The following is a 25,706-nucleotide window of genomic DNA, read 5'->3' as shown; positions in this document are numbered from 1 at the left end:
TTCGGACTGATTTATACAACTAGAGGCTAGTCACAGTTTTGCTTGTTGTGCCCAAACCAATCAAATTTTAGCACAAAGTGCAGTGTTGATTTTGTAACGAGTCTACTCAGGAGAATTTGTGTTGAGCACAAATCAGAATTTATTGTATGTTTGGACGGTTGGGGCGGCAAGTAGGGCTAGGGTAGTTGCCGCCCCACAAATATTTATTGTTCGGATTAATGTTGTGTGTTGTGAAGGTCTCATATCACTAGTTGTACGCAAATCTTGACAATACTCAGTCTTTTCTTTGCAGGAGAGATGGACGACGGCGTTGTAATAACCTGATCACGACTTTCAGTAATTTTAAGTTAGCAATAAAATTTGATTCGAACTTGGCGCCCTTATTTCCACCCCTTTGACAAAAGCACAAATCACCGCAAGTTAGGACCACACAAACCGCACTCTGCAATACAATAAACACGAACCCGAGCCCAAATCTAGCAAAATTGCACACTTGTTTCGTACAATAGTCGTTTTAAACAAGAATAATGCCAGGCACTTGTGTTTGTAGCGAAAAACCGTCACGTTGGTGCCACTTTTATGGCTAATGGCAGTTCGGTTCTGTGGGATTGGTTGGCATTCCTGCGCCTGTCTGACATATTGCGATAACAAATATTGTGCGATGTGAAACGTTTTAAACAATTTTCCGACCCCAAGCGTCCAAATTGTCTCCCCAGACCGCAATTTGACGAAACAAAGACTGCGGCGTCGTATTTATCGAGGTGAGTACGCGCCGCCGACTGCCCCAAAATCGATACCGCACAGTGCCCCCTTGACGCAAATTTAAGATGTACAACGGGATCGGTCTGCAAACCCCCCGAGGTTCCGGGACCAACGGGCACGTCCAGCGCAACTGGGCGCTCGTGAAGCCGCGCGAGAAGGAGAAAACGTACAAGACCGAGCAGGAACTGTGCAACCTGGACGTCGCCAGCCACAAGCCGCCCAACCAGGAGATCCTGGACCACGAGCGCAAGCGGAAGATCGAGCTGAAGTGCGCGGAGTTCGCCGACATCCTCGAGGAGCAAGGGTGGGTGAGTGTTTGCCCAGGCGGCTTAACCTCGGTGCAGTTTTTCGCAGGAGGCGATCAACAACAAGGTGGGCAACTACCGCAAGCTGCTGCTGGGGCAAGGGGGCAAGCTGGAGCGGCCGGTCAGCCACTGGGGGCGCCCCGCGTGAGTATTTCCCTGTTTTGGTAACGCGTCGGCGTGCGATTTCCCGTGATTATCGATTGGGATGCTGCGCATCCGGTGCATCCCTCAGTTCAAACAGGGCGATGGTGGCGCTCGGACGCAATCAGGCGTCATTACGGACGCCAGAATGTGAAACTTAAGCCTTTGCACAAACACAAAATCCGATATGTCTTCCATTTACCAGTAGTAGTGTGTAAGAGATCAAGTCTTCCAGAGAGAAATTTTAAAAAACGTGTGATAATAATCCTTTGCTTCCCGCGTTGTTTCAATTTTTTTCGTAAGAGTGTGTGGTATGATGTTTTACTCAGCGCCGAGGAATCGCTGTCCAGTGGACGAGCGGATGATTTTTGAGCGCTTGTGGCGAGGGGCGTTTTGCCAAGCGTTGGCCAAGCCGGCCCTGCATGCCAGGACCGGGCCCAGGAGGCAGTGCTGCTGCCATTGTCATTGCAATAACGAGGTCTATTTGAGGCCAGGGCCGCAGAAGAAGACCATGAGGTCCGTCGTGAGGTAACAATTCCAACCAAGGCCGCGAAAAATAGCAATTTTATCGTTGATAAGCATTAGTTTTCACAACGGTAATTAGCCAAGTTTGGGTGGTTTAGCGGTTGCAAAGGTATTGATTTACGTCTCCCTTATCAATTAAGACGTCGCCGCGGAAAATTACAACGCTCCGAAACGCTTAATTCACGAAACTGCGTCGTTATTCCCTTCAAAAGTTGAGCCGATGTGGAGGAAAGAAATAATTCGAAATTAAATAATCAGTGTTTAAGTTTAAGAAAATAAGACAATTTTCAGTAAATTGACTCGAATTTAACAAAATTATTGTTAGGCGAAGTTGTTTTATTTGTATGTTATTTACCACGAAGGAATCGCGATTTTCTACGTGATTGTTGAAGGAAATTTTAGCGGGTTTGCTCTAAACTCTGTTCCAAAATGTATGGCAAAATCATTTTTTTATACCAAGTTTTACCGCCTGTCGGAAAAATACTTTTTTAAAATTGAATATTTATTGTGTTTCTCTCAAAAATTGCACAACTGCACACGTCATTTGGCGATACGCGAAAATAATTAAAATGCACTCACCTTATTTCTGCTACTATTTGGCATTATTGAGCAAACCTACTGTAATCAAAAAAAAAATAAACAAAGTCAGTATAATATGTCATGACTTTGAAAATATTGCAAATTTCGTGTAGTGTTTCTAGAAAAATAAAAAAGGAATTTTGGAAACTAACCCTTTGTTCCGGATTCCTTGGCACGATTTCTCCTCAAGATCCATTTCACTGACACACACTATAATCACTCGAAATTTCACAGCACGCGCACTGTTCTTACAAGTTTTAAAAATGTTAATTAATCAACAAAACTAATTTTTATTTTATTTAATAATTTTCTGAGGCGTCCGTTCGCAACAACAGCAAGTGACAAACTGACTAACAACATTAAACGGCCCTTCAGTAGTTATGTGAGGGTGTCGATAAATTATTATCAAGAAAAATTTTAATCTGTTTGTGTAACAAATCGCTGCGAAGGTGCAAACAAAGATTTGTTTCATTCATTAACTTTTTTTGAAATAATTAATCTATACAGGACTGTGTATTTTTAATGTCCACTCTTTTTGAGAAAATAATTCTAATCTCGTTATTGTCTTTTGATTTCGATTTATAAACAAAATTTCATCTTTTATTAGCAAATTTTGCTGACAAAGTTTTCACAACTAATTCGGTAATTGCTTTACAAATGAATAAATCAAGAAAGAAATAATTACTTCTTTGCAATAAAATCATATTTCTCAACACACAAAGTCACAAACTAATAAAATTCCATTTTACTCACATAGAACATGAAATGCAGAAACTAAATTTTTAGCTATTTATTGCCTTATCCGTGGGTAATCATGGAAGCATTTCAAAATTTTCAAAGCATTGCTAATTAATACAAGCGTAAACGTTTTTACCTTGGAAAAGAACACTTTTTTACGCAACGTGTTATTTTTTTAAATTATTTTTGATAAAATTTAGCACAGTAATAGCATTTCTACCTGAAAATCCTGCAAAAATAATGCTACCTTTGGCCAAGTTGGGAAAACCTAAATTTTTAACTCAAAATATTTATTTAAGCGCACAAAAAAATACTATTTTTGATCAAATTCGGTGATTTTTTTTATTTAATTTAGGCGTAATTTTGCGACAAAATTGTGTTTTTGACAAAAACTTGCGAAAATGCTCAAAAGTTTTGGTCGAATTTACGATTTATTTTTGTTGAATTTAAGTAAAACTAGTTTTTAACTCATAAACGTGCGTTAACCCTCTGAAAAGGGCAGGATCTAGCCCTTTTCGACTTAGTTTACTGTTTTTGAGAGAATGAGAAGTAAATAAAAAAAATCGTGCTAAAATGCTCACAAAAGGGCAAAAAATAATACAAAATTTTTACCTTTTTTATAATATTTTTAAAGTGAGGATACTTTTTTCTATAATCGTTTTTGCTTATTTTAGCTCATTTTCTTCAAAGCAATGTTATAGGTTTTGAAGAACTTACCTCAAGGAGCTTTTTATTTTCAACTCATCCCTTAAAATAAATGTACAACCTTCAAATTCACTTTGTGTTTGATGCAAAAATAAACAGTTAACAGTTATATTCCTTCTTTCATTATTTTTTATGAATTCACAGCAAAATGAGATGGTAAAAAATCCCTGTTTGTTATTATTGATTCATAAAAACAGAGCAGTAAATTTTGAAATTGTGTTGGAATTACGTGTCGAAAATTCTGTCTTTTTGCTTTCGCCGCCGTAAATTCCACTCAAAAACCGCTCTTTGGCAATTCGTAACGTTTTGCGGCCTCTCAAGCGGCTTTCGTTCTCGTTTAATCCTTTAAACCGCTTTCTGTCGTCGTTTCAATTTTTCATTTTGCCATCAATTTACCCTCGGCGATCGATGCGTTGATAAAAATCAAAATAGCGCATTTCCCTTTGTTTTATTTCGTCCATAAGTCGGTCGAATGCAACGCTTAGTCACTCACCCCGGCATAATGCAATAAAAAGGGGGAGAAAGTATTGATCCTGGAACGCCAGCCGACGACGCAAAGGTCGGCCCGCCAACCCTCGACTACAATACGGATTTTTTTCAGTCGAGGGTGCGGTCGCTCATTGACCCACCTCATAAACCTATCCTGGAAAACACTATTTCTAGTATTGCGCTTGTGACAGTCGCGTTATTACCATGGTCTGCTATAATTCGGACCTGAACGAAAAGTAATAGAAATTTTGTGATAACGTTGTTTTTTTTTTAAATTGATTTTTAGTGTCACTGAGACTCATCAAGTGGCCGAAGCCCAACAAGAGAAGAACGCAAGGCTTCGTGAAGCCTTCGGAATTTCGGAATATTTCGTAGATGGCAGTAGTTTCGATCCGGATCGCGAAGCCAAAGAAAAAATCGCACGTTCGAATGCGATACAAGAGAAGGAAAAACAGAAAGCCATAGAGGAAGAGAAGAAGAAGGACGAGGAGAAGAAGAAAGATAAAGACACGACGCGGTACGAACTTGTGCACACGCCAAGTCCCGAACCCGAGGCCAAAAGTGTGAAGAAGAAGAAACGCAAACGTAAAGAAAGGTGATTTTTTTCTTTATTTTTAACGTCATGTATTTATTTATTATTGATTATTTACTAGCAGTTGCCTGTTCACAAAAAGTAGAAACACATAACTTTAAAACTGTGACTCAATGTGAACCCGAGTATGTTTTGCAATTGCAAACTAAGTCATTTCCTATTTAATCCTGAAATTTGCAAAAATCCTGAAACACAGTTTTTTTCTTGTTAACCGTAAGTCCATATGCCAGTTCTCTTGAATATAACTTAAAAAATAAAGGAGTTTTGCGTTTAACTTCATTGGGGGTGGAATTTCTAAAAATGCTTTTTAACTGACTGTCTAAGATATTAATTGATATTTATAACTTCAATAATAAAGGATTTTTTTATATGTATGTATTTATATGAAAATGAGATTTTTATATTCAACTCCAAAATCCAGAAACACGTCTTTTTTCATTTTCACTCGAAAATGAGAATTTTTTTTATTTGTAAAAATAATAAATTTCTTGTTTCTTTATTTTCCACCAAATGCCCAAATACCATTTTTATAGATAGCAGTTAAAAAATGACGGATTTACATATTTAACCCAAATTTTCATAGATATAAGTTCAAAAATGCCGGATTTTTAACCAAAATACGTGTTTCTTCACTTTTCGCTGAAAGCCCAAATACCAAATTCAAAAGTTACGAATTTTATACAAATTTTATTACGCCATTTAACCCTCTTAGGGGTTGATTTTTCGAATATTTTGAACACGTCTTTCTCCTTTTTTAACTGACAGCCCAAATACTAATTTTCAAGAAAACAGCTTTAAAAATGACGGATTTTTATTCAAATTTTTACACCCTATTTAACCTCCTTAGGGGGTGATTTTTAAAAAATCCTAAAACATGCCTTTCTTTTTTTTACTGAAAGCCCAAATACTAATTTTCAAGGACGTGAGTTCTATGTAACCTTGAAAATGACGGATTTTCTAAATTCTAATTCTAAATTCAACTCCCCATTTAGATTTTTCAAAAATGAAATACGTTTTTCTTTTTTTTAACCGAAAGCTCAAATACTATCTAATAAGTGTTCAATAATTGTTCTAGTCAAATCGCCTATGTTTGGCACTTGTCACAAAGAACGTATGTCTCGGTTAACATTGTAAAATAATGACAGATGACAGCTGTCAGTGTCAGACCAAAAATGCGGCCAAAAATTCACACTTCAACTGAGCTTGCAGAGTAAATTCTTGAACATCTGCATACAATTATCATGATTTGCAATGTGATTTTTATCAAAAACTCTTAAATGCAAAAATAAGACAAGATTTAAACAGTTGACAGCAAACCATATGAACCTACGTTCATGCTAGAAAGAGAAAACCACAGCAAACCACGACCAGAACAATTATTAAATACTTGTTAATTTTAAATTTTTGGATTTTTGTCCAAATTTTAACACCCCATTTAATTTCCTTAGGGGCGGTTTTCCAAAAATCTTGAAACGTCTTTCTTCTTTTTTCAAAAATATAACTTAAAAAATGACGGATTTTTGTTCATATTGTAACTATTTAACCCTTTAGGGGGTGTTTTTTTTGTAACTGAAGCCCAAATACAAATTTCCAAAAATATAACTCTAAAATTGACGGATTTTTATTCAAATTTTTACACTCTATTTAACCCCTTTAGTGTCGAAGAATAAATTTATTTGTTTATTTAACTTTTGGTTACAGCTCGTCGAGTGAAGAGCCCGCAAAAAAGAAGAAAAAGTCCAAGAAGAAGAAGAAAGAGAGGTAAGTCGCAGCGGGCGTTTGTCGCTTTAGTTTGTAACTTCGATTGAGTTCTCGTTTTTGTGATTGTGCCTTTTTCACTCAAATAAACTGTTTTTTTCTTCAAATAAACGTACCTTAATGTTGTATTTCCTCGTACTAATTCAATGGTGGTATATTTTTTTGCCGTACGTGTTATGAAGGCCCTTGTCAGGTAAATGTATGGTTTGGTTTCTCTCCTTAATCATTACATGATCTTGCGTATGTCTAGCTCGACCGTTTTTTTTGGACTGAAGGTGCGTTCAAGCATTAGAATTTCACTCGTTTCAGTCTACACTACAGTTGTGTCAGAGCGGCTTCCAGAAACCGACTGACGGTTTCTGGAAGCTTTTGCATCCCTTTAGTATGTTTCCGGACGCGGCCTCAGACCCCATCATTGTTGGTTTTCTCTCTGTGTCTCTAGGTCCGGCAAAGTGAAAGAGAAGAAGAAGTCGAAGAAGAAGCGCCGAAGATCGTCGGCGTCGAGCGACTCCAGCGACGATTCGGACTCGGAGTCGGAAAAGTCCGACGATTCGAGCAGCGAAGAAGAGAAGAAGCGGAAGAAGAAAGTCAAGAAGAAAGAGGTTAGTGGCTGGTTATTACGATTTTTCCGGATTTTTTTTCAACATTTCTTAGTGCTTTATACGTAGTTTGGTGGGGGTTTGGGGGCGTTTTTCTTGTTTTATGCATGAAGGCGACTTTTTGTTGATTGAAGTAAAAAAACATTGTTCTGTTTGAACCTTGCGCATCATTACATAGGATAGCCAGACTGGCTTACAACATCGATAGTAAGTACCGGCCTTAAGGCCTCTAGCACACTCGACTGCATGTTACCATTAACAAATTTCAATAAACTGCTACGAAACGAATTGTTTTTCCAAAACAGTGAAAGTAGATTTTCTGATCACTTTTATCGCACAGATTACGCGTAGACGAGCTACTTTTGCGCCTCACATCTCTAGGCGAGATAAGCTATACCTACAGGGTGGGCAAAAGAATGGAACCAAGCGTTTTGTGCCGAAACTATGTACCTTACTTAATACCTTAATTAATATTTCTTCAAGTACTTCTAAAATGTGATCTTCTTTCACGAATATTTTTTTTCGAAATTCTGTATAGTTTTCGAGTTATTTAAAGAAAAGTTTAATGGCATTCTACAACGGCGGTTTTTTTGTGCAAAAACGGCAAATGAACCACTATCGCTTGAATATTTTTGATTTTTTGTAAGTTGAAGATGAAATTCGGCTAAAGTTGTAGCAGTGGTTCATTTTCTGTATTATACCAACTTTTCACGAGATTTAAAATTTTAAATTTTTTTGCTTAAATTTTTAATGGTCAAGGCAAAAATACCTTCATAAAAATGAAAAAAAAAATTTAACTCACTCTAGCAAAGTTTAATGGACTTTTAAATGTCTTAACAACCTACTAAAGTTGTTAAAAGTCCACAAAAAGTCCAAATGTTCGATTTTTTTATGTTTGATTTTTTCAATTTTCGTCGCAATTTTTGTCGGTTTTGGGTACCCGGAACATTTCTCGAGCAATAGCTCCGGAACTATTAGAGATAACCCCATGAAGTGTATTATCGTTGGAAAGCTCTTTAAATTATCTATATTTTTCAAAAAAGATTATTGTTCTCCGACTAATAGTTTTCGAGTAAATTGCTGCTAAATGCAAAAATTGGTAAAATTTAAAAAAATTTATAAAAAAAACTAAAAGTCGTAGAGCATTGCGGTTTGTTCCATTGAATTCTACGGCTCATTTTACATATTATATCAATTTTTCACAAGAATTAAAAATTTAAAATTTTTTGCCTAAATTTAGGGTAGCTATTTGTCATAGTGAAAAATTTTATTCATTAAAAAAATTCATAACTCAAAAACTAAAAGTCGTAGAGCAATGCGGTTTGTTCCATTGAATTCAGCGGTTCATTTTCTGTATTATACCAATTTTTCACGAGATTTAAAATTTTCAATTTTTTTGCTCAAATTTCCTGAGTAATACAACTTACCTTCAAAGAGGTGAAAAAAAAATTTTTTTTTTAAACTAACTTCAGCAAATTTTTATGGACCTCTACATGTCTTAACAACCCACTAAAGTTGTTAAAAGTCCACTAAAGGTCCAAATGTTCGATTTTTTGATGTTTGATTTTTTCAATTTTCGTCGCAATTTTTGTCGGTTTTGGGTACCCGGAACATTTGTCGAGCAATAGCTCCGGAACTATTAGAGATAATCCCATGAAGTGTATTATCGTTGGAAAGCTCTTTAAATTATCTATTTTTTTCAAAAAAGATTATTGTTCTCCGACTAATAGTTTTCGAGCAAATTGCTGCTAAATGCAAAAATTGGTAAAATTTTAAAAAATTCATAACTAAAAAACTATTGGGAATTTGTCAATTTTCTCGATGCCAATCGATTCCCCGGATCATTTTGCATGGGTATAGATCAAAACAGTTCTACTTTTTAGAATAGTTTAGCCGTAAATGAGAAAATAAAAAAAATTAAAAAAAAGTTAACACCCCCCCCTTAAAATCGGTCAATTTTTAAAGTGTCTCAAAATCAAATGAAACCTATTCTATCTTATAGATTTTGATGTGCTCTTTACGATGGAACAAACCGTTTTCTTCTAGCTCTTTTAGTTTGGCCGTAATCGGCGTTTGAAAATTGAAAAATTTTTTGCGAGATATCGCCTTGAGTCTTATGCCATTTTGTAGAGTTTTTTATTCCGGTTATTCTCCATTTTTCCGTTTCTCGATATCTTTAATAGTTTCGCCGTAATTGGCGATTGAAAATTGAAAAAAAGTGAAAATGGAAACGTTTTTTTGCGTTTTTCTCGGAAACTAAAAGACTTAGAGAAACAAATAAAAAACCATCTGATAGCGCTTAATTTTCTCTATTTTTTCGATTAAACCCGGAGCCGCTCCGGGTAACGGTTCCGGCTACAGAGGCAATCAAAGTTTTGCACTAAAAAAATTCATAAAAAAAAAACTAAAAGTCGTAGAGCATTGCGGTTTGTTCCATTGAATTCTACGGCTCATTTTACATATTATATCAATTTTTCACAAGAATTAAAAATTTAAAATTTTTTGCCTAAATTTAGGGTAGCCATTTGTCATAGTGAAAATTTTTATTCATTAAAAAAATTCATAAAAAAAAAACTAAAAGTCGTAGAGCATTGCGGTTTGTTCCATTGAATTCTACGGCTCATTTTACATATTATATCAATTTTTCACAAGAATTAAAAATTTAAAATTTTTTGCCTAAATTTAGGGTAGCCATTTGTCATGGTGAAAAATTTTATTCATTAAAAAAATTCATAACTCAAAAACTAAAAGTCGTAGAGCAATGCGGTTTGTTCCATTGAATTCAGCGGTTCATTTTCTGTATTATACCAATTTTTCACGAGATTTAAAATTTTCAATTTTTTTGCTCAAATTTCCTGAGTAATACAACTTACCTTCAAAGAGGTGAAAAAAAAATTTTTTTTTAAACTAACTTCAGCAAATTTTTATGGACCTCTACATGTCTTAACAACCCACTAAAGTTGTTAAAAGTCCACTAAAGGTCCAAATGTTCGATTTTTTGATGTTTGATTTCTCAATTTTCGTCGCAATTTTTGTCGGTTTTGGGTACCCGGAACATTTGTCAAGCAATAGCTCCGGAACTATTAGAGATAATCCCATGAAGTGTATTATCGTTGGAAAGCTCTTTAAATTATCTATTTTTTTTTAAAAAGATTATTGTTCTCCGACTAATAGTTTTCGAGCAAATTGCTGCTAAATGCAAAAATTGGTAAAATTTTAAAAAATTCATAACTAAAAAACTATTGGGAATTTGGCAATTTCCTCGATGCCAATCGATTCCCCGGATCATTTTGCATGGGTATAGATCAAAACAGTTCTACTTTTTAGAATAGTTTAGCCGTAAATGAGAAAATAAAAAAAATTAAAAAAAAGTTAACACCCCCCCCTTAAAATCGGTCAATTTTTAAAGTGTCTCAAAATCAAATGAAACCTATTCTATCTTATAGATTTTGATGTGCTCTTTACGATGGAACAAACCGTTTTCTTCTAGCTCTTTTAGTTTGGCCGTAATCGGCGTTTGAAAATTGAAAAATTTTTTGCGAGATATCTCCTTGAGTCCTATGCCATTTTGTAGAGTTTTTTATTCCGGTTATTCTCCATTTTTCCGTTTCTCGATATCTTTAATAGTTTCGCCGTAATTGGCGATTGAAAATTGAAAAAAAGTGAAAATGGAAACCTTTTTTTGCGTTTTTCTCGGAAACTAAAAGACTTAGAGAAACAAACAAAAAACCATCTGATAGCGCTTAATTTTCTCTATTTTTTCGATTAAACCCGGAGCCGCTCCGGGTAACGGTTCCGGCTACAGAGGCAATCAAAGTTTTGCACTAAAAAAATTCATAAAAAAAAAACTAAAAGTCGTAGAGCATTGCGGTTTGTTCCATTGAATTCTACGGCTCATTTTACATATTATATCAATTTTTCACAAGAATTAAAATTTTAAAATTTTTTGCCTAAATTTAGGGTAGCCATTTGTCATGGTGAAAAATTTTATTCATTAAAAAAATTCATAACTCAAAAACTAAAAGTCGTAGAGCAATGCGGTTTGTTCCATTGAATTCAGCGGTTCATTTTCTGTATTATACCAATTTTTCACGAGATTTAAAATTTTCAATTTTTTTGCTCAAATTTCCTGAGTAATACAACTTACCTTCAAAGAGGTGAAAAAAAAATTTTTTTTTAAACTAACTTCAGCAAATTTTTATGGACCTCTACTTGTCTTAACAACCCACTAAAGTTGTTAAAAGTCCACTAAAGGTCCAAATGTTCGATTTTTTGATGTTTGATTTCTCAATTTTCGTCGCAATTTTTGTCGGTTTTTGGTACCCGGAACATTTGTCGAGCAATAGCTCCGGAACTATTAGAGATAATCCCATGAAGTGTATTATCGTTGGAAAGCTCTTTAAATTATCTATTTTTTTCAAAAAAGATTATTGTTCTCCGACTAATAGTTTTCGAGCAAATTGCTGCTAAATGCAAAAATTGGTAAAATTTTAAAAAATTCATAACTAAAAAACTATTGGGAATTTGGCAATTTTCTCGATGCCAATCGATTCCCCGGATCATTTTGCATGGGTATAGATTAAAACAGTTCTACTTTTTAGAATAGTTTAGCCGTAAATGAGAAAATAAAAAAAATTAAAAAAAAGTTAACACCCCCCCCTTAAAATCGGTCATTTTTTAAAGTGTCTCAAAATCAAATGAAACCTATTCTATCTTATAGATTTTGATGTGCTCTTTACGATGGAACAAACCGTTTTCTTCTAGCTCTTTTAGTTTGGCCGTAATCGGCGTTTGAAAATTGAAAAATTTTTTGCGAGATATCGCCTTGAGTCCTATGCCATTTTGTAGAGTTTTTTATTCCGGTTATTCTCCATTTTTCCGTTTCTCGATATCTTTAATAGTTTCGCCGTAATTGGCGATTGAAAATTGAAAAAAAGTGAAAATGGAAACCTTTTTTTGCGTTTTTCTCGGAAACTAAAAGACTTAGAGAAACAAACAAAAAACCATCTGATAGCGCTTAATTTTCTCTATTTTTTCGATTAAACCCGGAGCCGCTCCGGGTAACGGTTCCGGCTACAGAGGCAATCAAAGTTTTGCACTAAAAAAATTCATAAAAAAAAAACTAAAAGTCGTAGAGCATTGCGGTTTGTTCCATTGAATTCTACGGCTCATTTTACATATTATATCAATTTTTCACAAGAATTAAAAATTTAAAATTTTTTGCCTAAATTTAGGGTAGCCATTTGTCATAGTGAAAATTTTTATTCATTAAAAAAATTCATAAAAAAAAAACTAAAAGTCGTAGAGCATTGCGGTTTGTTCCATTGAATTCTACGGCTCATTTTACATATTATATCAATTTTTCACAAGAATTAAAAATTTAAAATTTTTTGCCTAAATTTAGGGTAGCCATTTGTCATGGTGAAAAATTTTATTCATTAAAAAAATTCATAACTCAAAAACTAAAAGTCGTAGAGCAATGCGGTTTGTTCCATTGAATTCAGCGGTTCATTTTCTGTATTATACCAATTTTTCACGAGATTTAAAATTTTCAATTTTTTTGCTCAAATTTCCTGAGTAATACAACTTACCTTCAAAGAGGTGAAAAAAAAATTTTTTTTTAAACTAACTTCAGCAAATTTTTATGGACCTCTACATGTCTTAACAACCCACTAAAGTTGTTAAAAGTCCACTAAAGGTCCAAATGTTCGATTTTTTGATGTTTGATTTCTCAATTTTCGTCGCAATTTTTGTCGGTTTTGGGTACCCGGAACATTTGTCAAGCAATAGCTCCGGAACTATTAGAGATAATCCCATGAAGTGTATTATCGTTGGAAAGCTCTTTAAATTATCTATTTTTTTTTAAAAAGATTATTGTTCTCCGACTAATAGTTTTCGAGCAAATTGCTGCTAAATGCAAAAATTGGTAAAATTTTAAAAAATTCATAACTAAAAAACTATTGGGAATTTGGCAATTTCCTCGATGCCAATCGATTCCCCGGATCATTTTGCATGGGTATAGATCAAAACAGTTCTACTTTTTAGAATAGTTTAGCCGTAAATGAGAAAATAAAAAAAATTAAAAAAAAGTTAACACCCCCCCCTTAAAATCGGTCAATTTTTAAAGTGTCTCAAAATCAAATGAAACCTATTCTATCTTATAGATTTTGATGTGCTCTTTACGATGGAACAAACCGTTTTCTTCTAGCTCTTTTAGTTTGGCCGTAATCGGCGTTTGAAAATTGAAAAATTTTTTGCGAGATATCTCCTTGAGTCCTATGCCATTTTGTAGAGTTTTTTATTCCGGTTATTCTCCATTTTTCCGTTTCTCGATATCTTTAATAGTTTCGCCGTAATTGGCGATTGAAAATTGAAAAAAAGTGAAAATGGAAACCTTTTTTTGCGTTTTTCTCGGAAACTAAAAGACTTAGAGAAACAAACAAAAAACCATCTGATAGCGCTTAATTTTCTCTATTTTTTCGATTAAACCCGGAGCCGCTCCGGGTAACGGTTCCGGCTACAGAGGCAATCAAAGTTTTGCACTAAAAAAATTCATAAAAAAAAAACTAAAAGTCGTAGAGCATTGCGGTTTGTTCCATTGAATTCTACGGCTCATTTTACATATTATATCAATTTTTCACAAGAATTAAAATTTTAAAATTTTTTGCCTAAATTTAGGGTAGCCATTTGTCATGGTGAAAAATTTTATTCATTAAAAAAATTCATAACTCAAAAACTAAAAGTCGTAGAGCAATGCGGTTTGTTCCATTGAATTCAGCGGTTCATTTTCTGTATTATACCAATTTTTCACGAGATTTAAAATTTTCAATTTTTTTGCTCAAATTTCCTGAGTAATACAACTTACCTTCAAAGAGGTGAAAAAAAAATTTTTTTTTAAACTAACTTCAGCAAATTTTTATGGACCTCTACTTGTCTTAACAACCCACTAAAGTTGTTAAAAGTCCACTAAAGGTCCAAATGTTCGATTTTTTGATGTTTGATTTCTCAATTTTCGTCGCAATTTTTGTCGGTTTTTGGTACCCGGAACATTTGTCGAGCAATAGCTCCGGAACTATTAGAGATAATCCCATGAAGTGTATTATCGTTGGAAAGCTCTTTAAATTATCTATTTTTTTCAAAAAAGATTATTGTTCTCCGACTAATAGTTTTCGAGCAAATTGCTGCTAAATGCAAAAATTGGTAAAATTTTAAAAAATTCATAACTAAAAAACTATTGGGAATTTGGCAATTTTCTCGATGCCAATCGATTCCCCGGATCATTTTGCATGGGTATAGATTAAAACAGTTCTACTTTTTAGAATAGTTTAGCCGTAAATGAGAAAATAAAAAAAATTAAAAAAAAGTTAACACCCCCCCCTTAAAATCGGTCATTTTTTAAAGTGTCTCAAAATCAAATGAAACCTATTCTATCTTATAGATTTTGATGTGCTCTTTACGATGGAACAAACCGTTTTCTTCTAGCTCTTTTAGTTTGGCCGTAATCGGCGTTTGAAAATTGAAAAATTTTTTGCGAGATATCGCCTTGAGTCCTATGCCATTTTGTAGAGTTTTTTATTCCGGTTATTCTCCATTTTTCCGTTTCTCGATATCTTTAATAGTTTCGCCGTAATTGGCGATTGAAAATTGAAAAAAAGTGAAAATGGAAACCTTTTTTTGCGTTTTTCTCGGAAACTAAAAGACTTAGAGAAACAAACAAAAAACCATCTGATAGCGCTTAATTTTCTCTATTTTTTCGATTAAACCCGGAGCCGCTCCGGGTAACGGTTCCGGCTACAGAGGCAATCAAAGTTTTGCACTAAAAAAATTCATAAAAAAAAAACTAAAAGTCGTAGAGCATTGCGGTTTGTTCCATTGAATTCTACGGCTCATTTTACATATTATATCAATTTTTCACAAGAATTAAAAATTTAAAATTTTTTGCCTAAATTTAGGGTAGCCATTTGTCATAGTGAAAATTTTTATTCATTAAAAAAATTCATAAAAAAAAAACTAAAAGTCGTAGAGCATTGCGGTTTGTTCCATTGAATTCTACGGCTCATTTTACATATTATATCAATTTTTCACAAGAATTAAAAATTTAAAATTTTTTGCCTAAATTTAGGGTAGCCATTTGTCATGGTGAAAAATTTTATTCATTAAAAAAATTCATAACTCAAAAACTAAAAGTCGTAGAGCAATGCGGTTTGTTCCATTGAATTCAGCGGTTCATTTTCTGTATTATACCAATTTTTCACGAGATTTAAAATTTTCAATTTTTTTGCTCAAATTTCCTGAGTAATACAACTTACCTTCAAAGAGGTGAAAAAAAATTTTTTTTTTAAACTAACTTCAGCAAATTTTTATGGACCTCTACTTGTCTTAACAACCCACTAAAGTTGTTAAAAGTCCACTAAAGGTCCAAATGTTCGATTTTTTGATGTTTGATTTCTCAATTTTCGTCGCAATTTTTGTCGGTTTTTGGTACCCGGAACATTTGTCGAGCAATAGCTCCGGAACTATTAGAGATAATCCCATGAAGTGTATTATCGTTGGAAAGCTCTTTAAATTATCTATTTTTTTCAAAAAAGATTATTGTTCTCCGACTAATAGTTTTCGAGCAAATTGCTGCTAAATGCAAAAATTGGTAAAATTTTAAAAAATTCATAACTAAAAAACTATTGGGAATTTGGCAATTTTCTCGATGCCAATCGATTCCCCGGATCATTTTGCATGGGTATAGATTAAAACAGTTCTACTTTTTAGAATAGTTTAGCCGTAAATGAGAAAATAAAAAAAATTAAAAAAAAGTTAACACCCCCCCCTTAAAATCGGTCAATTTTTAAAGTGTCCCAAAATCAAATGAAACCTATTCTATCTTATAGATTTTGATGTGCTCTTTACGATGGAACAAACCGTTTTCTTCTAGCTCTTTTAGTTTGGCCGTAATCGGCGTTTGAAAATTGAAAAATTTTTTGCGAGATATCGCCTTGAGTCCTATGCCATTTTGTAGAGTTTTTTATTCCGGTTATTCTCCATTTTTCCGTTTCTCGATATCTTTAATAGTTTCGCCGTAATTGGCGATTGAAAATTGAAAAAAAGTGAAAATGGAAACCTTTTTTTGCGTTTTTCTCGGAAACTAAAAGACTTAGAGAAACAAACAAAAAACCATCTGATAGCGCTTAATTTTCTCTATTTTTTCGATTAAACCCGGAGCCGCTCCGGGTAACGGTTCCGGCTACAGAGGCAATCAAAGTTTTGCACTAAAAAAATTCATAAAAAAAAAACTAAAAGTCGTAGAGCATTGCGGTTTGTTCCATTGAATTCTACGGCTCATTTTACATATTATATCAATTTTTCACAAGAATTAAAATTTTAAAATTTTTTGCCTAAATTTAGGGTAGCCATTTGTCATGGTGAAAAATTTTATTCATTAAAAAAATTCATAACTCAAAAACTAAAAGTCGTAGAGCAATGCGGTTTGTTCCATTGAATTCAGCGGTTCATTTTCTGTATTATACCAATTTTTCACGAGATTTAAAATTTTCAATTTTTTTGCTCAAATTTCCTGAGTAATACAACTTACCTTCAAAGAGGTGAAAAAAAATTTTTTTTTTAAACTAACTTCAGCAAATTTTTATGGACCTCTACATGTCTTAACAACCCACTAAAGTTGTTAAAAGTCCACTAAAGGTCCAAATGTTCGATTTTTTGATGTTTGATTTCTCAATTTTCGTCGCAATTTTTGTCGGTTTTGGGTACCCGGAACATTTGTCAAGCAATAGCTCCGGAACTATTAGAGATAATCCCATGAAGTGTATTATCGTTGGAAAGCTCTTTAAATTATCTATTTTTTTTTAAAAAGATTATTGTTCTCCGACTAATAGTTTTCGAGCAAATTGCTGCTAAATGCAAAAATTGGTAAAATTTTAAAAAATTCATAACTAAAAAACTATTGGGAATTTGGCAATTTCCTCGATGCCAATCGATTCCCCGGATCATTTTGCATGGGTATAGATCAAAACAGTTCTACTTTTTAGAATAGTTTAGCCGTAAATGAGAAAATAAAAAAAATTAAAAAAAAGTTAACACCCCCCCCTTAAAATCGGTCAATTTTTAAAGTGTCTCAAAATCAAATGAAACCTATTCTATCTTATAGATTTTGATGTGCTCTTTACGATGGAACAAACCGTTTTCTTCTAGCTCTTTTAGTTTGGCCGTAATCGGCGTTTGAAAATTGAAAAATTTTTTGCGAGATATCTCCTTGAGTCCTATGCCATTTTGTAGAGTTTTTTATTCCGGTTATTCTCCATTTTTCCGTTTCTCGATATCTTTAATAGTTTCGCCGTAATTGGCGATTGAAAATTGAAAAAAAGTGAAAATGGAAACATTTTTTTTGCGTTTTTCTCGGAAACTAAAAGACTTAGAGAAACAAACAAAAAACCATCTGATAGCGCTTAATTTTCTCTATTTTTTCGATTAAACCCGGAGCCGCTCCGGGTAACGGTTCCGGCTACAGAGGCAATCAAAGTTTTGCACTAAAAAAATTCATAAAAAAAAAACTAAAAGTCGTAGAGCATTGCGGTTTGTTCCATTGAATTCTACGGCTCATTTTACATATTATATCAATTTTTCACAAGAATTAAAATTTTAAAATTTTTTGCCTAAATTTAGGGTAGCCATTTGTCATGGTGAAAAATTTTATTCATTAAAAAAATTCATAACTCAAAAACTAAAAGTCGTAGAGCAATGCGGTTTGTTCCATTGAATTCAGCGGTTCATTTTCTGTATTATACCAATTTTTCACGAGATTTAAAATTTTCAATTTTTTTGCTCAAATTTCCTGAGTAATACAACTTACCTTCAAAGAGGTGAAAAAAAAATTTTTTTTTAAACTAACTTCAGCAAATTTTTATGGACCTCTACTTGTCTTAACAACCCACTAAAGTTGTTAAAAGTCCACTAAAGGTCCAAATGTTCGATTTTTTGATGTTTGATTTCTCAATTTTCGTCGCAATTTTTGTCGGTTTTTGGTACCCGGAACATTTGTCGAGCAATAGCTCCGGAACTATTAGAGATAATCCCATGAAGTGTATTATCGTTGGAAAGCTCTTTAAATTATCTATTTTTTTCAAAAAAGATTATTGTTCTCCGACTAATAGTTTTCGAGCAAATTGCTGCTAAATGCAAAAATTGGTAAAATTTTAAAAAATTCATAACTAAAAAACTATTGGGAATTTGGCAATTTTCTCGATGCCAATCGATTCCCCGGATCATTTTGCATGGGTATAGATTAAAACAGTTCTACTTTTTAGAATAGTTTAGCCGTAAATGAGAAAATAAAAAAAATTAAAAAAAAGTTAACACCCCCCCCTTAAAATCGGTCATTTTTTAAAGTGTCTCAAAATCAAATGAAACCTATTCTATCTTATAGATTTTGATGTGCTCTTTACGATGGAACAAACCGTTTTCTTCTAGCTCTTTTAGTTTGGCCGTAATCGGCGTTTGAAAATTGAAAAATTTTTTGCGAGATATCGCCTTGAGTCCTATGCCATTTTGTAGAGTTTTTTATTCCGGTTATTCTCCATTTTTCCGTTTCTCGATATCTTTAATAGTTTCGCCGTAATTGGCGATTGAAAATTGAAAAAAAGTGAAAATGGAAACCTTTTTTTGCGTTTTTCTCGGAAACTAAAAGACTTAGAGAAACAAACAAAAAACCATCTGATAGCGCTTAATTTTCTCTATTTTTTCGATTAAACCCGGAGCCGCTCCGGGTAACGGTTCCGGCTACAGAGGCAATCAAAGTTTTGCACTAAAAAAATTCATAAAAAAAAAACTAAAAGTCGTAGAGCATTGCGGTTTGTTCCATTGAATTCTACGGCTCATTTTACATATTATATCAATTTTTCACAAGAATTAAAAATTTAAAATTTTTTGCCTAAATTTAGGGTAGCCATTTGTCATAGTGAAAATTTTTATTCATTAAAAAAATTCATAAAAAAAAAACTAAAAGTCGTAGAGCATTGCGGTTTGTTCCATTGAATTCTACGGCTCATTTTACATATTATATCAATTTTTCACAAGAATTAAAAATTTAAAATTTTTTGCCTAAATTTAGGGTAGCCATTTGTCATGGTGAAAAATTTTATTCATTAAAAAAATTCATAACTCAAAAACTAAAAGTCGTAGAGCAATGCGGTTTGTTCCATTGAATTCAGCGGTTCATTTTCTGTATTATACCAATTTTTCACGAGATTTAAAATTTTCAATTTTTTTGCTCAAATTTCCTGAGTAATACAACTTACCTTCAAAGAGGTGAAAAAAAATTTTTTTTTTAAACTAACTTCAGCAAATTTTTATGGACCTCTACTTGTCTTAACAACCCACTAAAGTTGTTAAAAGTCCACTAAAGGTCCAAATGTTCGATTTTTTGATGTTTGATTTCTCAATTTTCGTCGCAATTTTTGTCGGTTTTTGGTACCCGGAACATTTGTCGAGCAATAGCTCCGGAACTATTAGAGATAATCCCATGAAGTGTATTATCGTTGGAAAGCTCTTTAAATTATCTATTTTTTTCAAAAAAGATTATTGTTCTCCGACTAATAGTTTTCGAGCAAATTGCTGCTAAATGCAAAAATTGGTAAAATTTTAAAAAATTCATAACTAAAAAACTATTGGGAATTTGGCAATTTTCTCGATGCCAATCGATTCTCCGGATCATTTTGCATGGGTATAGATCAAAACAGTTCTACTTTTTAGAATAGTTTAGCCGTAAATGAGAAAATAAAAAAAATTAAAAAAAAGTTAACACCCCCCCCTTAAAATCGGTCAATTTTTAAAGTGTCTCAAAATCAAATGAAACCTATTCTATCTTATAGATTTTGATGTGCTCTTTACGATGGAACAAACCGTTTTCTTCTAGCTCTTTTAGTTTGGCCGTAATCGGCGTTTGAAAATTGAAAAATTTTTTGCGAGATATCGCCTTGAGTCCTATGCCATTTTGTAGAGTTTTTTATTCCGGTTATTCTCCATTTTTCCGTTTCTCGATATGTTTAATAGTTTCGCCGTAATTGGCGATTGAAAATTGAAAAAAAGTGAAAATGGAAACCTTTTTTTGCGTTTTTCTCGGAAACTAAAAGACTTAGAGAAACAAACAAAAAACCATCTGATAGCGCTTAATTTTCTCTATTTTTTCGATTAAACCCGGAGCCGCTCCGGGTAACGGTTCCGGCTACAGAGGCAATCAAAGTTTTGCACTAAAAAAATTCATAAAAAAAAAACTAAAAGTCGTAGAGCATTGCGGTTTGTTCCATTGAATTCTACGGCTCATTTTACATATTATATCAATTTTTCACAAGAATTAAAATTTTAAAATTTTTTGCCTAAATTTAGGGTAGCCATTTGTCATGGTGAAAAATTTTATTCATTAAAAAAATTCATAACTCAAAAACTAAAAGTCGTAGAGCAATGCGGTTTGTTCCATTGAATTCAGCGGTTCATTTTCTGTATTATACCAATTTTTCACGAGATTTAAAATTTTCAATTTTTTTGCTCAAATTTCCTGAGTAATACAACTTACCTTCAAAGAGGTGAAAAAAAATTTTTTTTTTAAACTAACTTCAGCAAATTTTTATGGACCTCTACTTGTCTTAACAACCCACTAAAGTTGTTAAAAGTCCACTAAAGGTCCAAATGTTCGATTTTTTGATGTTTGATTTCTCAATTTTCGTCGCAATTTTTGTCGGTTTTTGGTACCCGGAACATTTGTCGAGCAATAGCTCCGGAACTATTAGAGATAATCCCATGAAGTGTATTATCGTTGGAAAGCTCTTTAAATTATCTATTTTTTTCAAAAAAGATTATTGTTCTCCGACTAATAGTTTTCGAGCAAATTGCTGCTAAATGCAAAAATTGGTAAAATTTTAAAAAATTCATAACTAAAAAACTATTGGGAATTTGGCAATTTTCTCGATGCCAATCGATTCCCGGATCATTTTGCATGGGTATAGATCAAAACAGTTCTACTTTTTAGAATAGTTTAGCCGTAATTGGCGATTGAAAATTGAAAAAAAGTGAAAATGGAAACCTTTTTTTGCGTTTTTCTCGGAAACTAAAAGACTTAGAGAAACAAACAAAAAACCATCTGATAGCGCTTAATTTTCTCTATTTTTTCGATTAAACCCGGAGCCGCTCCGGGTAACGGTTCCGGCTACAGAGGCAATCAAAGTTTTGCACTAAAAAAATTCATAAAAAAAAAACTAAAAGTCGTAGAGCATTGCGGTTTGTTCCATTGAATTCTACGGCTCATTTTACATATTATATCAATTTTTCACAAGAATTAAAAATTTAAAATTTTTTGCCTAAATTTAGGGTAGCCATTTGTCATGGTGAAAAATTTTATTCATTAAAAAAATTCATAACTCAAAAACTAAAAGTCGTAGAGCAATGCGGTTTGTTCCATTGAATTCAGCGGTTCATTTTCTGTATTATACCAATTTTTCACGAGATTTTAAATTTTCAATTTTTTTGCTCAAATTTCCTGAGTAATACAACTTACCTTCAAAGAGGTGAAAAAAAAATTTTTTTTTAAACTAACTTCAGCAAATTTTTATGGACCTCTACATGTCTTAACAACCCACTAAAGTTGTTAAAAGTCCACTAAAGGTCCAAATGTTCGATTTTTTGATGTTTGATTTTTCAATTTTCGTCGCAATTTTTGTCGGTTTTTGGTACCCGGAACATTTCTCAAGCAATAGCTCCGGAACTATTAGAGATAACCCCATGAAGTGTATTATCGTTGGAAAGCTCTTTGAATTATCTATTTTTTTCAAAAAAGGCTATTGTTCTCCGACTAATAGTTTTCGAGCAAATTGCTGCTAAATGCAAATATTGGTAAAATTTTAAAAAATTCATAACTAAAAAACTATTGGAAATTTGGCAATTTTCTTGATGCCAATCGATTCCCCGGATCATTTTGCATAGGCATGAATCAAAATAGTTCCACTTTTTAGAATAATTTAGCCGTAAATGAGGAAATAAAAAAATAAAAAAAGTTAAGTTTTTAAATGTACTAATTTTTTTCGTAAGTAAATAGTTAGGGCGCTAATCACGGAGTTCCATACTTTTGTCCAACCCTGTATGAGATAATAACGGGTGAGAGAGAGACAGAGGGAAAGAGCGGCCGTCTCTATTTTAGTCTGTGCTTATTATATGTTTTAAACGTGACCACGTGACTTTTAATACCGCATTTGTTTGCACAGAAAAAGAAAGCAAATAAGAAGAAGAAGCACTCGACTTCTGACAGTTCACGAGAAAGGTAAAATTGAGCCGAGTCTCACTTTCTAGTTTTAATAACCAAAAATTTAGCTCTCCTGAACCGAAAAAAACGAAAAAAACAAACGACAAAACTAGAGAAGAACCCCGTCACAAATCACCATCACCCAAACGTAAACCCTCCCCCTCGCCACCACCCCCTCGTGCCGTAGACAAACGCCGATCACCAACGCCTCCCAAGACCAAACCACGGCGTAGTCGATCGCCCCGTCGCCGCTACTCCCGATCAAGAGACCGTAGAGATTACCACCAAAGTCGTAACAATTACCCGCGAAGATACGAAGAGCCGAAAAAACGGCGACGATCACGTTCGAGAACACCCGACCGTCGCCCGATCCGGCGCACGAAAACGCCCGAACGGCGTCCAAAGTCGCCCGAACGGCGCCGAAAGGAGCCCGAAGTGCGGACGCCGCCCCGGAAACAGCCGAGTCACTCCGATTCGGATTCGGAGCGACGGAGGAAAAAGAAAGAGAAGAAACCGTTGCCGGTGGTGCGTTTGCGGTCGTCGAGCGACGAGGAGCCGGTGGCCGGGGATGTGAAGGAGGAGGAGGTGGAGGAGGACAAGGATTTGAGGATGTTGAGGTTGCTGAAGTCGGGTTTGGCCGCCAAGGCCAAGGAGAGCTTGCAGAGGAAGATGCCGAAGCCGGTTTTTGAGGCGCGGAAAAAATCGCCGAGTCCGGCGAAAGTCGCCGAGAAGAAGGGCATCGAAGCGGATGTTTTTGATATTAGGGTTTTGCCCCTGAAGAGGGACAAGTCGAAGAGTGAGAGTCGGGAGAAGGAGGTGGATAAGGATCGGTTTGATTTGAGTAATGCCAATGGGAAGGCGAGGAGTGCGCCGAGCTCGAGCAAGTCGCGGTCGAGGAGCTCCTCCAGGTCCAGTTTTCGGTGAGTTTGGGCAGAATTTGGAACGAACGACGTACAAATCACACGTTTTCCGTCTTCATTAAAATAAGTGGCTGTATTTAAGAAGAAAAACATTACAAAACAACAAAAAAATTTTGAATAACATTCATACGAGGTATGCCACTCGCATACGCTCGTTGCATAACGACAGCCCTTGTGTTTCGCTCTCGTATTATTAATAACTCTAAAAGGTTTCACAACTTCACCTCCAACTCTATCTTTTTAATTGAAGCTGAAATTATATTATTACCTAAAACTATATTCATTCACGAAACCAAGACAAAAGCAAAAATGAAATGGCGGTCTTTTTACAAGACTTTAATAATATTAATATTGGGATTTACAAACAGAAACTTCATAAACGTGATAACAGAAGAGTCACACTTACATAACACTGTGCAGATTATGTTCTGTAAATGTAATTTTAATTTGTTTAGTTTATATTTTAGGTTTAAAAAGTCATGATGTTTTATTTGAAATAAAATTATTATCGATGGTAATATTAAACAGATGAATTCAAAAGTTAACAGGAATTACTAGTTTCCTCTGCAGGAACTTTGTATTTTTTGGGGACGGAGATTGTTTTGTATCTCGTTTCGCCTAGTGTTTAGTTTCTTTGGCGTGAGTTGAGGGTGGTGGGTGTGCAGGTCGTCGTCGTCGAGCAGCAGCCGCTCCAGGTCGGGGTCCAGGTCGGTGTCGAGGAGCAGTCGCTCGAGCTCCGACTCGGACAGCTCCTCGAGCTCGAGCAGCGCGTACAGGTCCAGGTCCCCGTCGATTCCGCGGCGCCATGGCTCCCCCAGCTTCCTCGACAGGAGAAGAATCACGAGGTAATTTAGTCGTCGGTCGGGCACTTTTTGTTGTTTTTCCCTCATTTATAATTTCAGTCGCAAGTATGAGATGTTTTAAAATGTCTTTTTTATTTATAAGGTGTAGACTTGATGAATAAACTTGTTTCTAGATTTTGGTGTTTTTTTTATTTGTTTTGTTTTTTTTTTTTTTTTTGGTAGTGCGAGCATGGCTTGTAGCATTGGTGTGGTTAACTGACTAACTAATTAGGTGGTACTAACTGACTAACTAGCGCAAGGAAGAGGCCTATTCCGTATCATAGACAGACGCCGAGTTCGCCCTCTTCGGAGAGCAGCTACAGCGGGAGTCCGTGGTGCTCCCGAAGGAGGTCGACGAGTCGGTCGGTTAGCCCTTCGTCTAGGTCCCCATCGCATTCTCCTCTTCATTCACCGCGGTCACCTTAACTAGTGCAATAACTCGCTTTTACTCATTTCTAACACTTACTAACGGTGACAACCCTTAGATAATCACGATTATGACTCTATGGTAATTGTTGGTGGACATGATGTAACATAATTAGCTTTCAGTTCTAGCCTTGTGCAATTTTTCTAGTCAAATGATATTTTGTGATATTTTCGCTGTTATTTATTTATTTCGACTCATTATTTATTGTAGAAAAGGTATTGTAAACACTAATAAAATATCCACATAACAAGTCTTTTCTTCTTCAACCTCGCCATAAACCAGAGCGTCAACCTTTGTCCTGCACACTGACGATAGAACACAGCCTATTTTGTGATTTTTAAATTCAGCCTGAATTGAAAAATTGTTGGCAACGATTTTTTGCTCCATTTTTTGTGACCCCGGCGATTTTATTGCGAACTAAATTTTTCGACAAAAATTTTGTGCTTTCTAAATTTTATCAAAAATTGAGAAATTGTTTGCGAAGCATTTTTGTGACTGCCGATATTTTTTGTCCCATTTTTTGTGACCCCCGGCGATTTTTTGTTCCATTTTTTGCGAACTAAATAATTCGATAAAAATTTTGTGATTTTTAAATTTTAGCAAAAATTGGGAAATTGTTTGCGAGTCATTTTTTGCTCCATTTTTTGTGACTGTCGATATTTTTTGTCCCGTTTTTTGTGACTGCCGATATTTTTTGCTCCATTTTTTGTGACCCCGGCATTTTCGACAAAAATTTTGTCATTTTTAAATTTTTACAAAAATTGGGTAATCCATTTTTTGCTCCAGTTGTGCCACCAAATATTTTTTGCCTCATTTTTTGTGGCCGTGTTCGATTTTTTGCTCAATTTTTTGCGAACTACCCCCACAAAAAATACGACAAAAAATGGAACGGCGAATTTTATTTTTAAATTTTTAGAATTAAGAATAATTTTGTAGAAAGTTGAGGTGACTGGTTCCGCAGTGTAGCGGTTATCACGTCTGCTTTACAGGCAGAAGGTCCAAGAATAATTTTGTACAAGGTTCAGGTGA

At 34.4% G+C, this 25,706-nt stretch overlaps 1 protein-coding gene across 3 annotated transcripts; it reads left to right on the top strand.

Moving 5' to 3' along the window:
- Positions 1-597: 597 nt before the first annotated feature.
- On the top strand, positions 598-24,927 carry LOC661905 (serine/arginine repetitive matrix protein 2). 3 transcript variants are annotated; one of them, XM_968036.5, is made up of 10 exons: positions 598-761; positions 828-1,066; positions 1,107-1,211; positions 4,531-4,839; positions 6,538-6,597; positions 7,037-7,196; positions 22,451-22,506; positions 22,557-23,408; positions 24,074-24,253; positions 24,505-24,927. In XM_968036.5, exons 2-10 carry the CDS (start codon positions 828-830, stop codon positions 24,674-24,676), a joined length of 2,133 nt encoding a protein of 710 aa, XP_973129.2. In that variant the 5' UTR covers positions 598-761; the 3' UTR covers positions 24,677-24,927. The 3 variants fall into 3 exon arrangements, with proteins under 3 accessions (XP_973129.2, XP_008198255.2, XP_008198256.2); XM_008200033.3 differs by lacking the exons at positions 598-761; positions 828-1,066; positions 1,107-1,211 and adding an exon at positions 1,296-1,736; XM_008200034.3 differs by lacking the exons at positions 598-761; positions 828-1,066; positions 1,107-1,211 and adding an exon at positions 4,330-4,480.
- The last annotated feature ends 779 nt before the right edge of the window (positions 24,928-25,706 follow it).

This window comes from Tribolium castaneum, chromosome 2 (genome assembly GCF_031307605.1).
Source record: "Tribolium castaneum strain GA2 chromosome 2, icTriCast1.1, whole genome shotgun sequence".
Classification (NCBI taxonomy): domain Eukaryota; kingdom Metazoa; phylum Arthropoda; class Insecta; order Coleoptera; family Tenebrionidae; genus Tribolium; species Tribolium castaneum.
This window is presented reverse-complemented; position numbering and strand designations above follow the sequence as displayed.

Coding starts and splice junctions, on each gene's coding strand:
- LOC661905 (XM_968036.5), top strand. CDS start 828: ATGTACAACGGGATCGGTCTGCAAACCCCCCGAGGTTCCGGGACCAAC. Junction 6,598..7,036: donor AAGAAGAAGAAGAAAGAGAG/GTAAGTCGCAGC, acceptor CTGTGTCTCTAG/GTCCGGCAAAGTGAAAGAGA. Junction 23,409..24,073: donor TCCTCCAGGTCCAGTTTTCG/GTGAGTTTGGGC, acceptor GTGGGTGTGCAG/GTCGTCGTCGTCGAGCAGCA.